Here is a 17,388-nt window from a genome sequence, read left to right as displayed (position 1 = left end):
GAACCCACCACCCTCAGTATATGGGGCCGAGGCCCTACTCAATGAGTCATATGAACTGCCTGGTAGGGGAATCTTTTATTGTTTAATTGGGTGAAAGAGGAATTAGTTTGTTGTTTTTCATGTGTACATAAATACATGAACTTTAATTACGTAAGGCACTGTTATTCCATGTGTGCTCAAAATACATTTATTATGACTTATTTATACTCTTCAAACTATCTTGAGTACCCCATAGAATTTTTTTGCTTTTGTTTTAGAGACAGGGTTTGATATTAGCACCCAGAATAGGATCATAGTTCACTATAACCTCAAACTCTTAGGCTGAAGTGATCCTTCTGCCTCAGCCTGCTCAGTAGCTAAGTCCACTGTCACACCTGGCTAATTTTTATATTTTTTGTAGTAATGATGTCTCACTGTGTTGCTTAGTCTAGTCTTGAACTCCTGGCCTATAGCCAGCTTCCTACCTCAGCCTCCCAAAGCATTGGTATTACAGGCATAAGCCACTGCACCCAGCCTTTCTCCTTATTTTGTGTTTTCTTTATTTTTGTTATTCTTTGTTAAGTGGTAGAACATTGAGTATTCAAGTCCTACCAGGGTACTGTTAGAATATCAAATTAGAAAAATTAATGGGGCTGGGAATGATGGTTAATGCCTGTAATCCTAGCACTCTGAGAGACCAAGGCAGGTGGATTGCTTGAGCTCAGGAGTTGGAGATCAGCCTGAGCAAGAGAAAGAACTCATCTTTAAAAAATAGCCAGGTATGGTGGGTACTTATAGTCCCAGCTACTTGAGAGAGTGAGGCAAGAGGATCACTTGAGCCCAAGAGTTGGAGGGTGCTGTGAGTTAGGATGCCACATCCCTGTACTAAGGGTGACAAAGTGAGACTCTGTCTCAAAAAAAAAAAAAAAAAAGGGATACAGTCAGGACAAGGCTAGAACAAATACCCACTGATAATCTGAAGCCCAGAGAATGGTGACTGGTGTAAGAGCTTTATTTCCAACTGTTTTAGGAAGGACATTAAATAGAAGAAGGTAGTTAATATCCACATGGAATCCTGCCCAAACTTTTTTTTTTCTTTATTTTGTCTTTAACATTTGCTGTGATCTTACCAGCATCTCTCCATAAAGGGAATATACAGTCTATTTGCCTCATATAAATAATGAATGTAAATAATGTGAGGTGAAATATGTAACAATAAAGTGGATTGGAAAATAGGAGAACGAGAGTAAGAGTCTCTAGAGAGAGAGGACAATTTTTTTTTTCCAGACAGTCTCACTGTGTTGCCTAGGCTAGAGTGCCATGGCTTCAGTCTAGCTCACAGCACCCTCAAAATCCTGGGCTCCAGCAATCTTCCTGTTTCAGCCTTCTGAGTAGTTGGGACTACAGGCGCCCGCCACAACTTCTATCTAATTACTATGTGTTTAGTAGAGACAGCGTTTCAGCCTTGGTCAGGCTGGTCTCCAACTCAAAGGTCAAATGATCCTTCCACCTCTGCCTTCCAAGTATGAGGCAGTTTGACTGCACCCAGTCAAAAATAATTTTTATATATGAGGTTGATGGTTGCTTTATTAATATTTTGCTTACATATGGTTAGAAGAAAGTTAGATATTGAAAATAGAGAAAAGGGGAGGGGGAGGATGGGTGAAGATAATGATATTGTGGGGATCACGCCTATAATTTATCCTATTTGGGTACAGGTGAATTTGTCTAAAGGTTGAATATAAATGTCTTAACTTAACAATTACGAGAAAGACGTGATGGCTATGTAAGCCACTTGGAGGAGAGTTTTCCAAACTGCATATAGAAGTAACACACTGTATCCTATGAGAGAATTAATGTACACAATTATGATCTAATAAAAAACAAATTAAAAAAAAAGAAAATAGAGAAAAGATGTATTAAGTATTTTTTGTAATGCTGTAAATGTGAGAGCCCTTAGTCTCTTAGACTTTCTGAACCTAAATTCCCACATCTGTAAGACTAGAATGCAATAAATTATATGATCTTTTTTTTCCAGGTATAGTTCTTTGAATCTATTATATATCCATGTAATTATGTCTATATTTTTTGTTTCTCTTCTAGTTTGAATCTCAGCATCAGCCCATTAGCCATGCGATTGCCTATCCACTGTGTTTCTATAACCAAAGAATACAGCCATATTCTTGTAGGTTTAGAAGATGGCAAATTGATTGTAGTGGGTGTTGGCAAGCCAGCTGAGGTAAAACCTAACATCAGTAATTTCATTTCTCATACTTTTGGGGATCCTTTTGGTTTTCCTTTGTTCCAACTGAATCAGAAGTCTCCATTATGGATAAACAAGTTAAAAAACAAATTTGATTTTTCAAAGGACAGTAAATGAAGAGAGGATTAAGCTGTTACTTAAGAGTAATGTTTATCTTATGATATAATTGAAAGTACACATTTGGCAGTTTTTGTCTTACTACTGTATATGAATAAAGAAATTCTTTTCTTCCAAATCTAAATTTAAGACCACTCCTTGGATTTTCAATAGAAAAAGCCCTTACAAAGAAATGAAATATAGACTCAATAAAACTAGTTACTTTAATTTAACAAATGCCCAACAAGACTACATATCAGTTATCCTTTTGTACAAGTATCCACATATAATGTGAACCACAACTTTTACTTTGAACCACAACTATTCACATATAACATGCTTATTCTCAATTTCCTATGATAACTATAAATTTACTTGCTAATGGTTTCTCAGTTACCAAATATTAAGATAACTATAAATCTAACTCTTATTTCTAGGAAAAAATTAGTGGCTGTACTCTAAGTAATTTAGTGATTCTTGTAAATAATTTTATTGCATAGAGTTAAATTAAGCATTGTATATTATTTGAGTCACTATTGGTCTTTTCTGAGAAACCTAACAATATGGCATCTGCAGGGTTGTTTTAAAGGAAGAAATTACTATCACGCTGTCAATGGTTATAATAAATCTATAACAGGTTATAGGAAACCTTTTGTTTTATAAATATGTATTTTGAGATTTCTTTATTACTTATACACATACCTTTTTCCGGACATTTTCATAAAAAATAGGTCTTATTAAGACAACTGCAACATTTAGTTTAAAATCTAACAGTTTCCCAAACATTGTTAGTAACTTTATGTCTTAGTATTTTGCTTTTATTTAAAACATTTTAAGCAACAGTGAGATTTTTTTTTTTTCTTTTTTTTGAGACAGAGCCTCAAGCTGAGCCCCTGGGTAGAGTGCCCTGGCTTCACTGCTCACAGCAACCTCCAAATCCTGGGCTCAAGTGAGTCTCCTGCCTCAGCCTCCCAAGTAGCTGGGATTACAGGCGCCCGCCACAACTCCTGGCTATTTTTTGGTTGCAGCCATCATTGTTGTTGGTGGGCCTGGGCTGGATTCGAACCCGCCACCTTAGGTGTATGTGGCTGGAGCCTTAGCCACTTGAGCCATAGGCGCCAAGCCAACAGTGAGATTCTTGATTAATGAATTTCCTAAATAATCTGTCCTCTGCTAATATGATGATTACAGAAGAACTCATCTCAAACTTTACTCTTTTGAGTATATTTCACTTTCTATGGTTTAAATGCCTTTTAAATTTGCGTGCTTTCCTCTCACATTATGTAAGTTTGTCAATTTCTGATTTTACTTACTTTTTAAAAATGAAATGACCGTTATATTTCTATCACTCCATAGAATTGAAGGGAAAAATTATACCTACATTTGTTTTCTTTTAAAAATTGATAGGGGGTGGTGCCTATGGTTCAAAAGGGTAGGGTGCCAGTCCCATATGCCAGAGGTGGCGGGTTCAAACCCAGCCCTGGCCAAAAAACACACACACACACACAAAAAAGTGATAGGGAAAGACACCTAAGCCAGCTTCATTGTATAGACCTAAATTATTATTTTGTAGTATTTACCAAATAAGTTTGGTAATAGGCCTACCTTAAAAGAGTTGTGGGGTCTATATCACGTAGAAGCTGAATTGTATATACGGTAGAACCTCTGTAAGTTGACTACCCAAGGGTCTGTAATAAACCCTTCAATATACAGAGATAATCAACATAAGGACCTAGGCATACTGTACTGACACGTAAATGTGGTACATGTCCAGTATATAAAAACTAGGTCAACTTAAGGAGGTCATCAACTATGGAAGTTCTACTGTAGTGTATATATGTAATGTGTGAATGGGAATTGTTAATAAAAGTTGTTTTGGGGGGGATTTTGGTGGGTTTTTTTGTTTTATTTTTGTTTTTGTGACAGAATTCTACATAGGGTAGAGTGCCTTGGCATCATAGCTCACAGTGACCTGAAACTCTTGGGCTCAAACAATCATCTTGCCTCAGCCTCCCCAGTAGCTAGGATTATAGGCTCCTGCCACAACGCTCAGCTAATTTTTTTTTTTTTTTACAGGGGTCTCACTCTTGCTCAGGCTGGTCTCGAGCTCTTAAGCTCAAGCAATCCACCCGCCTCGGCCTCCCAGAGTGCTAGAATAGGCATAAGCCACTATACCCAGCCAATATGAATATTTTCTGTTTATATCTTCAGAGATATTGGCTAAGTTATGAATCTTTCTTTAGTAGATTTAATACTTAGAATCATGCATAATTAGAATATAATTCATTCTATAAATATGTAGCGTAAAATATTAAATTGATAATCAGTTATGAATGATTTCTATTTCATGATCTGTTTTTATGTAAAACAATATCTTAATTAGTATATATGTTTTTAGACTTTTTTTTTTTTTTTTGGCCGGGGCTGGGTTTGAACCCACCACCTCTGGCATATGGGACCGGCACCCTATCCTTTTGAGCCACAGGTGCCACCCAGTATATATGTTTTTAAATCGAGTATCACTTTTATATATTATTCTGTCAGTGTAAAATTCATATTTATTTATTTACTTTTTTTTTTTGAGACTGAGTCTCACTCTATTGCCCAGGCTAGAGTGCTATGGCATCATAGCTCACAAGAACTTCAAACTCTTGGGCTCAAGCGATTCTCTTGCCTTAGACTCCTGACTAGCTGGCACTACAGGCGTCTGCCATAATGCCCAACTCTTTTTAGAGACGGAGTCTCACTCTTGCTCAGGCAGTCCACCCACTTCTATCTCCCAGAGTGTTAGGATTGTAGGTGTGAACCACTGAACCTTGCCTGAAGTTCATATTTATAAATCAGATGGCAATGCAGTAGTAGGCTAATGGAGATATGTATTTCTTTTTTTTGAGAAAAAAGCTGTCCCCCTGAGTAAAGTGCTATGACATCACAGCTCACAGCAACCTCCAACTCCTGGGCTCAAGCAAGTCTCCTGCCTCAGCCTCCCAAATAGCTGGGACCACAGGCACCCGCCACAACGCCTGGCTATTTTTTTTGGTCACAGCCATCATTGTTGTTTGGCGGGCCGGGCTGGATTCGAACCTGCCACCTTAGGTATATGTGGCTGGCGCCTTAGCCACTTGAGCCACAGGCACTGAGCCCGGAGATATGTATTTCAGAAGACATATCTGGAAATTAAAATGCCAAAGCCACTAATATTCTTTGTATGCTGTTTATCTTTTATCACATAATAAATGTACCCTACAAGAATGACCATTAAGGCTCGGCACCTGTGGCTCAAGTGGCTAAGGTGCCAGCCATATACACCTAAGGTGGCGGGTTCAAATCTAGCCCGGGCTGCCAAACAACAATGATGGCTGCATCCAAAAAAAAATAGCCAGGTGTTGTGGCGGGTGCCTGTGGTCCCAAGCTATTTGGGAGGTGGAGGCAGAAGACACGCTTGAGCCTAGGAGTTAGAGGTTGCTGTGAGCTGTGATGCCAAGGCACTCTACCCAGGGGGACAGCTTGAGGCTCTGCCTCAAAAAAAAAGAATGACCATTAAAAAAAAGATAGCAGGCCAGGCATACTGACTGACATCTGTAATCCTAGCACCAACATCTATAATCCTAGCACTCTGGATGGCTGAGGTAGGTGGATTGCTTGAGCTCAGGAGTTTGAGACCAGCCTGAGCAAAAGTGAGACCCTGTCTCTACTATAAAGAAAAAAACTAACCAGGCATTGTAGGGGACGCCTATAGTCCTAACTACTACAGAGACTGAGACAGGAGGATTGCTCAAGCCTAAGAGTTTGAGGTTGCCATGAGCTATGACACCATGGCACTCTACCTGGGTCAAAGGAGTGAGACTTTGTCTCACAAATAAAAAAAACAAACACAAAGGTAGCAGAGGAATTACCATTAAAAAGCAGATTGCACTTGGGAAAGTAATTACAACAAAGCACATGGATTTTTTTCTTTGTTTTATTTAAGGCAGGATCTCGCTCTGTTTCCTGGGCTAGAGTGCAGTGGCATCATCATAGCTTACTACAACCTCAAACTCTTGGGCTTGAGTGATCCTCCTGCCTCAGCCTCCTGAGTAGCAGGAACTAAAGTTATGTACCACCACTTCCAGCTAATTTTTTCTATTTGTTTGTAGAGATGAGATCTGGCTATGTTCTTAATCTAGTCTTAAACTCATGACCTCAAGCGATCCTCCTGCCATGGCCTAGCAAAGTCCTAGGATTATAGGCATTAGCCACTGTGCTTGGCCTACATATAGGTTTTTTTTTTTTCTCACCTAGATGTATAAGCACTTTTAAATGACATTTATTCACTGATCAAGTTAATATTTGATTAATAATTATTATGTGCTGGGAAGAGCTGTAGGTGGTAACAAATTTAAGGGTGAAGAAAATGTGATTCTTACCTTCAAAGGGCTTCTGGTATTCTTGTTTTCTAAATTACTTTTGCCATTCTGTTGTCACATATTTTTTGAAAGTCTTATCCAAATATTTTTAAATGAGGGTGGGCAGGGTGGCTCATGCCTATAATCCTAGCACTCTTGGAGGCCAAGGTAGACGGATTACTTGAGCTCAGAAGTTCAAGAACTGCCTGAGCAAGAGTGAGACCCCTGTCTCTACTAAAAGTAGAAAAACCAGCTGAACGTGGTGCTGCAGGCCTGTAGTCCCAGCTACTAGGAGGCTGAGGCAAGAGCATTGCTTAAGTCCAGGAGTTTGAGGTTGCTGTGAGCTGTGATACTACAGCAGTCTAGGTTGGGCCACCAACATGAGACTGTCTCAAAAAAGTTATTTTTGATTATTTTATTTTCATTAAAACATTATTTTGGGTTCAGTGCCTGTAGCGCAGTGGTTATGACACCAGCCACATGCTGGTGGGTTCAAACCTGGCCCAGGCCAGCTAAACAACAATGACAGCTGCAACAAAAAATGGCCAGGCGTTGTAGTGGGTGCCTATAGTTCCAGCTACTTAGAAGGCTGAGGCAAGAGAATCACTTAAGCCCAAGAGTTTGAGGTTGCCGTGAGCTGTGACACCATAGCATTCTACTGAGGGTGACAAAGTGAGACTCTGTCTCCAAAAAAACCCCCCAAACCATTATTTTGCTTTGTTCTTATCTTTATGCTACATAATTTGCATCAATAATAATACTGCAAATACAAGGAAAGAAAACCCCAAACCCGTGTCTTGTTATCTATATTATAGTTTTTATATATATGTGTGTATAGATATATATACACACATTTAGAAGCTTATTTTAATGAAGTGAAATATTTTTGATAATATGTTAAAAAAAAGGAAAATGATAATTTTTATACAACTGGGATATTTAAACTTGTTAAGTATCATAAATGTCATTTTTAAACAAGTTTAAAAGATATGGATGTGACTTATCATTGGCATCCTTTCTCAAATGGTGAGCCATAATAAATGTAGAAGTCTTCATTATAAATCTTCAAAATGTTAATGATTCTGCTAACAACTTTCTAATGCGCTCTACAAAATCAGTGTCTTATTTATCAATTTCATTTATTCTTTTTTTTCTTAACATTCTTTATTTCTCTGGATTACTTTAAACAGATGCGTTCAGGTCAGCTTTCTCGAAAATTGTGGGGATCTAGCAAGCGGCTCAGCCAGATTTCAGCTGGAGAAACTGAATATAATACTCAAGATTCCAAGTGATTGTTATTTCCATCTTCTGTCATGGATAACTAAAACTTGATTTATTGCTTTGTCATTTTAGCCATCTCTCTCAGCTCTCCAAATTGTAACACTTTTATTTCTGAAAATCATTTAGAGATCACGACAATTTGGTATGGTATACATATATAGAGGCAAATGTAGTGTATTACTACCCACTTAAAATTTCTGCTTAGCATTGGTGAATCCATTCTTATTAAATAATTCTTGGTCTACAGTACAGTGTCTTTGAAAAAATACATTTGATTAGATTTAGTGACCCATTCCTATACATCATTAAATCTATATAGCTATTAAAACTTTCAATATAGGAAATTTTAGGTTCAATTTACTTACTATTCTAAATGGCAAAATTTAAAATATTTTTAATAAAAGAATATAAAAAGTGGGACAGTTGAGAGACATGGTTTTTAATGCATTCTTTAGTTAATCATTTTCCTATTTACTGACCACCACATAAAGAATGTATTCATTTATTTATGAAACTCCTGATTGGAAGTAATATTTTAAAGGTAATCTATTGTATACTTGGAGTTTGAAAACTCAATAAAAGTTCCAGGTTTGCATAGTAAGATTAAAATAAGAATAATGAAACTGGTACATTGGCTTATTCCACTACTACTTAGTATGTTACTAATAGAATTTACTGAGATGTAAATTATCTTTAATAAAAGTTGAACAGGAATAAGAGAAATTAGAGACACATTTTCCAAATGTATTTCATTAATATAATTCAGCTAAAATGTGATTGTAATTTTGTTAAGTCCTTTAAGTAGCATTTCCAGCACAGTTTACATTGGCAAAGTTCAAAATTTCTTGGCTTTTTCATTATTAAGCAAATACTATGTTTTTCTCTGATAATTAGAAGAGTTAGCAATAACAACCAAATATGTGAGTTTTAAATTTTTACTTAGGATATCTGTGTGATTGATGAATGCATTAAAAATATAAGCATAACTTAAAGTAATCATGTAAGAAAACACATTTCTACTTTATGCTCTAGATAACTTTTAGAATTATAGCTAATTTTATTATACAGAATCAAAAATTGCATTATGCTTTATTATTCAAGATTTTAAAGTAAAAGGCTGACTGGTATAATTAGCAATTCAAAGAGATTGTTAAAATTCTATCTTTATAAGATTATCTTTTGTGTTAGGTCAGAGAGCTTTTACATCTACCAGTGTTATCATATGAGATTCCATGGGTTTGGGGTATCTGGGAATCCTCTGAAATTCTGTAAAAATTTTCTATGTTAAATGCATTTTCAGGAAAGAACAGTTTCTTGGCTTTCTTACAGGGGTCTGTGACCCAAAACAAAGAAAGAAAAATGAGTTTTTATTCTATGAGCTTCTTAAAATAATAGTATTGTTTTTTATTCCACAAATCACAGATTCACTTACATCCAATTGTCTTCTCAATTGAATGTTGGAGAAATTTTATCTTTGTAGTTTCTCTTTCCTATTGGCTACAATTATCTAATGCCTTTTTGTTATCCTATCAGTGAGTAAAAATTTTTTAAGAAATGAAAGAATCTGTTTATAGAAACTTTTAAATAGATTTGATTTGTTAGGACTATTAAAAATCTGTTGAAGAATTTTCTTTTCAGCAAATTTAAATCTTCTGTTTTATTTAGGAAAAATTTGCTATGTAAATAACCCTGAAATAAAATAACCCTGAAACTGATATAGCAAGTGTGAAGGCTTCCTTTTCTGAGGATCTTAGGAATTTGTGTTGAAAAAAGTCTTGCTGCGCTCAGGCTTATAATGCTAGCACTCTGGAAGGCCAAAACAGGTGAATTGCCTTAGCTTACAGGTTTGAAACTAGCCTGAGCAAGTGCCAGAACCCATCTCTAAAAAATAGCAAAGTGTTTCTGAGACAAGAGAATCGCTTGAGCCCAAGAGTGTGAGGTTGCTTTGAGTTATACCATGGCACTCTATCAAGGGTGACAAACTGAGACTATGTCTCCAAAAAAAAAAAAAAAAAGTCTCAAAACAAATCAATAGAGTATGACTTGTGAGTGAGATAACACCTATTCTTTTTTTTTGGACTTCCAGTCTAGTGCTCCACCCATGGTCCCACCATGGCCATCTTATCTTTTATCTTTTTTTTTTTTGAGACAGCCTCAAGCTGTCACCCTGGGCAGAGTACCATGGCATCACAGCTCACAGCAACCTCCAACTCCTGGGCTCAAGCGATTCTTCTGCCTCTGCCTCCCAAGTAGCTGGGACTACAGGCGCCCACCACAACGCCCGGCTATTTTTTGGTTGCAGCTGTCATTGTTGTTTGGCGGCCCGGGCTGGATTTGAACCCACCAGCTCAGGTGTATGTGGCTGGTGCCTTAGCCACTTGAGCCACAGGCACCGAGTATTTTTTATCTTTTTTTATTTTATTTTTTTGTTGTTGTTGAGACAAGAGTCTTACTTTATCATCCTCCATACATTTTACTTTATTTTAGAGATAGAGTCTCACTATGTCACTCTCGGTAGAGTGCTATGGTGTCAACATTACATAGCAACCTCAGACTCTTGAGCTGAAGTGATTCTCTTGCCTCAGCCTCCCAAGTAGCTGGGACTACAGGCGCCTGCCACAACACCTTTTTTTTGTTTAGCAGGCCTGGGATGGGTTCGAACCCACCAGCCCAGGAGCATGTAGCCAGCATCCTAATCACTGAGCTACGGGCACCCAGCCTCCTGTCTTTATTTTTAATATTAAGAATATTGGATTTGGAAATTAATTTGGGTTTTGAGTTATAAAAAACTTAGCTAATCAGATAAAAAAAATAAATATATTGTGTTTTACTGTGCTACTTTTTATATGGAGGAAGTGAATAAGTAATATTCATTTTGTAGCACAAATAAGTTTTGTACACAGAATAATAGATATCTACCTAGACTGATACTACTTGTTAATAGTAGTGGAATTATTCCTTATATTTATTTATTTTTCTAAGAAGTAAAAACCAAATTGTGGAATTTTGAGAAAAATCTTCAAGAATACTAGCAACAGTGAGAGAAGAATAGAACTTAAATTTTATATTTTAAAATACAAAATAAGCAAATATAGTAGAACAATTAGCTGAGTAATGTCTATTACATGAATATGTAGCCCACTGAATTAAAAAAATCACTAAAATCATTGGAAATATGTATTTTGGGGGATTCTTACGTATTTTGATGTTATCTATAGAAATGTTTTCTATATTTTATAATGGGAGAAATTACCAGTGTCATTAGACATTGTAGTTGGTAGATCTGATATTGGCTTGGCTGTTACTAAGTCTGTTATCTTTGCAGAACTTTTCATCTGCTTTTGCTTCTTGGTAGTGGTGATGATGGAAATAAAAATTTCAGCATCCTAGTGATAGAGATTTATACTAAAATAATTCTTTTAGATTTTGAAAGTGAGATCGAGAATGAAAACATAGCTATGCACTATCGAGAATATAGAAGCTTTATAATTTTTTTTTTTACAGCTTTATCCAATCAGTATTCTGTCATTACTTAGGTAAAATTAGAGGAGAAAAAAGAATGTTATATTTTGCTTCAGTCAGAATAGACAGAAAAAATTGTTACATTGGATACCATGTTTTTATTTAACAATGTGGCCTGTAAGTATATTTTATATTGTTATTAATAAGGAAATCTTTTAATTAAACTTAAAGAAGTTAGATCCTTTTACATATTTATATTTATAAAACATGTAGCATTGTGTTTACCATCTTTCTAATGAAAAGATGCAAGGGCTTAGACGATTTACATATAAGTATTAAATATTAATAATATGTACATGTAATAAACATGGGGTTGTATAAAGATTGGTTTCTTAAATTATATTGCTGTCTTCCATAAATAGGATTTTAAAAAAATTTTTTTTTTAATAGAATCTTATTCAGTCACCCTGGGGTTGAGTGTCATGACATCATAGCTCACAGCAATCTCAAACTCTTCAGCTCAGGTGATCTGCTCGCCTCAGTTAATCCTCTTGCCTGAGCCTCATGGGTAGCTGGGAATATAGGCACATGCCACAACCTGACTAATTTTTCTATTTTTAGTAGAGATGAGGTCTCACTCTTATTCAGGCTGGTCTTGACCTCCTAAGCTCAAACAGTCCATCTGTCTTGGCTTTCCAGAGTGCTAGGGTTATAGGCATGAGCCACTGTGCCTGGCCAGGCCATTGGGTCTTAGTGGAGAGTCCAGATCAGACTTGTTCATGAAGTTTTATAAGTACACAGATGTCTAGGCATTACTTTAGAGTTTCTGTATCTCTCTTTTTTTTTTTCTTTTTTTGAGACAACTTCTTACTTGTCTCCTGAGATTAGCATACCATGGTGTCACCATAGCTCACTGCAACCTCAAACTCTTGGGTTTAAGTGATTCTCCTGCCTCAGCCTTTCAAGTAGCTGAGAGAGACTATAGGCATGTGACACCATGCCTGGCTGATTCTAAATCACTTGATATTCTCAGTATTAAAAAAATTATGTCTCAGAATTATTGTATACCTTAAAATATTTTCAATATAGAAATTATGGCCATTTATTTTTATATGCCAGATCTAATATTTAGAGGCTTACTTGAAAATGAGAGACATTTTGTCTAAAATTTGCTTGGAATGACTTTGTCCTATTTGTTTTAATGCCACAAAACGACCAGTTTCCTTTTACTTGCATTATTCTTATCATGAACTCTCTTCAGATGTTTCACACTTGAAAATTATAAATAATATTTACCTCCAGAAATGTGTGTGTTTGCTAATATCATAGTTATTCCTGGTGACTATCAGTGAATGGTTTGCACACTTGAATTACCTAACATTTTAAAATAATAGAAAGCATGAGTGACACATGCTAAATTTAAAACATAATTAGATCTCTTGTAGCTTTAAACTTTGTAATCAACAGAATTTTCAGTTATGAGGAAGAAGATCACTTGAACCCAGGAGTTTGAGACCAGCCTAGACAACATGGGAAGACCTTGTCTCAAAAAACAAAAAACAAACAAAAAAAACCTCACTGGATAAATTCTCTAAATACTATTCCTGATGATTTTTGAAGGTATAGCCTCTTTATGGAAATAATCTTTAATTTTCCGTAGATACAACAGGGAATAAAACATTAACATTTAAGATATTTAGGCATAAACTGGAAATGATTCAATTTTCTGTTAAAAAATATAACACTATCTTAGAAGACAGGAATTGTGTCATTTCCTTCAGTATAAGAACATTTGTAAAAATGTCTATATAATCAGATACTTTTCTATTAAATTCTAGTAATTTATCACACACATCTCCTTAGGTGATGTTTTACTGACATTTGTCACATGTGGGTGATTTCTACACACATTGGAATTTGGACGTATGAAGTTAATGATAAAGTCATTTAGTGATAGGACACATTCAACGGTATTTACCTTTATCTTAATGCCCATAATCTTATGACCTGAAAATTCAGGAGGAAAAGATTAAGTATAAAGTCACTAATTTGGGCCAGGCATGGTGGCTCACACCTGTAACCCAAGTACTTCTGAAGGCCCAGGCAGGAAGATTGTTTGAACCTAGGAGTTCAAGACCAACCTGAACAAGAACAAGACCCCCATCTCTACAAAAAATAGAAAAATTAGCTGTAATCCCAGCTACTTGAGAGACTAAAACAGGATGACCACTTAAGCCCAGGAGTTTGAGGTTACAGTGTATGACACTACTGCACTCTAGCCCTGTTGACAGAGCAAGATCCTGTCTCGAAAAAATAAAAAGAAAAGTTACAAATTCAACATTTTTTTGGTACAATTTTCATATGTTTCCTTGGTCGAAACTTATGTTTTGCAAATATAACTGTACTAACAACACAGTTTTGTCATTTAAAAAAATATCCATTTATTTTCAAAGTTGATGATTTGTGTGTTTCCAGTTACAAGATGGTTGTCTACTTACTTATTTATAACTATTTTTGAGTGTGCAAAATGATTAGCTGCTTGTAATATTATATTATAACATAGCATTGTGAGACTAAGAAAAATTAGGATCTAGGTAGGATTGAAAAAAATTATATTTTCTTGATTAAAATATAAACCTTTTATTTGTTTTATTTATTTATTTTTTTAAAGACAGAGTTTCACTTTATCGCCCTCAGTAGAGTGCCATGGCGTCACACAGCTCACAGCAACCTCCAACCCCTGGGCTTAGGCAATTCTTTTGTCTCAGCCTCCTGAGTAGCTGGGACTACAGGCCCCCACCCCAACACCCAGCTATTTTTCTGTTGTTGTTGCAGTTGGCCTGATCTAGGTTTGAACCTGCCATCCTTCATATATGGGGCTGGCACCCTACCCACTGAGCCACAGGAGCCACCCTAAAATATTAATTTTTTAAAAAGTCTTATTTTCCCCTTTCTTACTACTGCATTTGACTAGTCTTTTAAAAAATCCTACTTCAATTGGACCTTTTAAAATTTTATTCTGATTATATATGTGTGTGTGTGTATGTATGTATGTATGTATTTTTAGAAACAGTCTCACTTGGTCACCCTCAGTAGAATGCCATAGTGTCATAGCTCACAGCAGCCTCCAAATCTTGGCTTGAGTGATCCTTTGCCTCAGCCTCCCAAGTAGTTGGGACTACAGGTACCTGCCACAATGCGTGGCTATTTTTAGAGACAGGGTCTCACTGTGACTCAGGCTGGTCTCAAACCTGTGAGCTCAGGGTAATCTACCCGCCTTGGCCTCCCAGAGTACTAAGATTACAGTTGTGAGTCACCGTACCCGGCCTCGATTTTGATACTATAGCTTAACCTAAGACAGCAGTTCTCAACCTGTAGGTTGCGACCCATAGGAACTGTATTAAATGACCACGGCATTAGGAAGGTTGGGAACCACTGACCTAAGATATACTAATACTAGAGGCTCTCTAAGAGTGTACTAGTCACCACTGAAATGCTATTTTTAATGTTCTTTCTTGTGATATTATCCCATACTATATAAGCAATGTGTTTTACAATTTAGTGAACTCAACTTACAAATTCAAAAATGCTATTCTTGCATTTTGATAGAAAAAATTATTTGCCTGTTATAGACATAATTATTTTGCTCTTCAGAAAGATAAAATTATATTAATAAATAAACAATTTAAGAAGTCATTCTGAGGCCAGGTGCAATGGCTTATGCCTGTAATCCTAGCACTTTGGGAGGCTGAGACTGGAGGATTGCTTGAGCTCAGGAATTTGAAACCAGCTTGAGCAAGAGCAAGACCCTGTCTCCATAATAAATAAAAAAAAATTAGTTGGGTGTTGTGGCATGTGCCTGTATTTCTAGCTACTTGGGAACCTGAGGCATGAGGATCATTTGAGCCCAAGAGTTTGAGGTTGCTATGAGCTATGATGCCCATAGCGCTCTAGCTGGGGTGAGATTCTGCTCAAAAAAAAAAAAAATCATTTTGGTAGGAAGACCAACTTAACAAAGAAACTTTAGTCTCTTAGTCTTTTATAGGGATTAAAGAGATAACTTTCTTTCTTTCTTTTTTTTTTTTTTTTTTGAGACACAAGTCTCAAGCTGTCACCCTGGGTAGAGTGCATGGCATCACAGCTCACAGCAACCTCAAACTCTCAGGCTTAAGCGATTCTCTTGCCTCAGCCTCCCAAATAGTAGGGACTATAGGCGCCCGCCACAATGCCCAGCTATTTTTTGTTGCAGTTGCCATTGTTTGGCGGGCTAGGGCTGGATTTGAACCTGCCAGCTCCAGTGTATGTGGCTGATACTCTAGCTGCTTGAGCTACAGGTGCCAAGCCGAGATAACTTTATTTCTTCCTTTGGATTTTGATTGTTTTTCTTAGGCAACATTTTATTTTATTTTACTTTTGAGGCAAAGTCTCACTCTGCCACCCTGGATTAAATGCCATAGTGTCATTGTAGCTCACAGCTATCTCAGACTCTTGGGCTCAACTGATCTCCTTGCCTCAGCCTCCCAAGTAGCTAGGACTATAGGAGCCTGTCACAAAAGCTGGCTAATTTTTCTGTTTTTAGTAGAGATAGGGTCTCACTTTTGCTCAGGCAGGTCTCGAACTTCTAAACTCAAGCAATCTACCCACCTCTGCCTCCCAGAGTGCTAGGATTACAGGCATGAGCCATCTCACTCGGCCTTAGACAAACTTTTAGTGATATAATAGTTTCTATAGTCCTTACAAAATCATGGCATGTTACAGTAGGTCTTACTGTTGAAGATCTTTTACATTTTGGACTTTTTTTATTCTGCATTTTACTATTCTCAAAGAATGACTGAGAGTAATATTCATAAATATGATCACCAAACTTTTTTTGTGGCTAGCTTGAGTGAAAAGTATGTGGCTAGTCAGTTCTATTTAGAAACTGTTAATAGGTATGGATTTCCTTACCCTAACTGTTGCTTTTTTTAGACATGGAGCAAAAAGTTTAGTAAAAAGTAATCAGATATCTAGCCACACAGCAGTTTCATTGCTGTAGAAGTGAATCCATTAAGACAGAAAAAATATCAATTTTATTCATCTCTTTTGTCAGTTTTTCTAGAACTCAGATTAAATAGGACCATTTGAGTGTTAGACAGGGCAACAGTGACTTGAGTGCACATATACACACATAGCCAACTCAGATAGGAGACAGCTGAAAATTCAGAATGACTTACTGAAAAAAAATTCTTAGAAATTGTGCTGCTACTTAAATATTGAAGGATTTCAAAAAGTTGTGTATTTATTTTTAAATGTTTACTGTACTGGAATTGACCATGAAAAAGAATATTAAATAAGCCTTATTTATATATAATTATTGATTCCAAACTGTGACTCAGTGGATATTTGTATGCCCCCCCAAAAACTTCTAAAGTTGAGCAAATTTTAGACTTATAAGATGTGTAAATAATTTTGATTAGTTTTCTCACTGTAATTAAGTTACTGTTAGTTTGGTGCAATACATTCTTTACTTCCTCATCCTTTTAAAATTAACTATGTAAGATGTATGTGTTATGTTAAATGCTGTTTTTAAAAATTCAACATGTGTATATCAGCTGTCTGATTTGTTTCTGTAAAGCATGACTGAAGATAATTGAAAATTTTGCACTTTTTTAGTCCCTTGGAAATTTGTATTCTAACACTTTTTAAGTGTTCAGTTTGTACATAATAAAATAGCTTTGTATATGAAAATGGGTTTGAATCAAGTAAAATAATTATGTTGCTTTCTTCATTTGATGTGTATTTTTCAATACTTCGAGTCTGATTAAAACTTAGTCTTCGGGCTCAGCGCCTGTGGCTCAAGCGGCTAAGGCGCCAGCCACGTACACCTAAGGTGGCGGGTTCGAATCCCCAGCCCAGGCCCGCCAAACAACAATGATGGCTGCA

The 17,388-nt window shown here is 36.4% G+C and overlaps 1 protein-coding gene across 7 annotated transcripts in view; it reads left to right on the top strand.

Annotated features, from left to right (window-relative positions):
- The window catches only part of NBEAL1 (neurobeachin like 1), a 223,551-nt gene extending 215,214 nt beyond the window's left edge, over positions 1 to 8,337 (top strand). For 4 of the 7 annotated variants that reach the window (XM_023510404.1, XM_023510401.1, XM_023510399.1 and 1 more), the window contains one exon: positions 2,083 to 2,378. In XM_023510404.1, coding sequence (XP_023366172.1) covers positions 2,083 to 2,359 — 277 coding nt within the window. In that variant the 3' untranslated portion in view covers positions 2,360 to 2,378. Of the gene's footprint in view, positions 1 to 2,082; positions 2,379 to 7,913 lie in introns of those variants that run through there. The other 3 variants (XM_012802289.2, XM_023510403.1, XM_023510402.1) reach the window with 1 other exon arrangement.
- Positions 8,338 to 17,388: the final 9,051 nt, after the last annotated feature.

Source organism: Otolemur garnettii, unplaced genomic scaffold (genome assembly GCF_000181295.1).
Source record: "Otolemur garnettii isolate 467f Iridium unplaced genomic scaffold, OtoGar3 scaffold00013, whole genome shotgun sequence".
NCBI classification, from domain to species: domain Eukaryota; kingdom Metazoa; phylum Chordata; class Mammalia; order Primates; family Galagidae; genus Otolemur; species Otolemur garnettii.
Note: the sequence above shows the minus strand (reverse complement) of the source record. Positions and strands in the feature narration are given on the sequence as shown.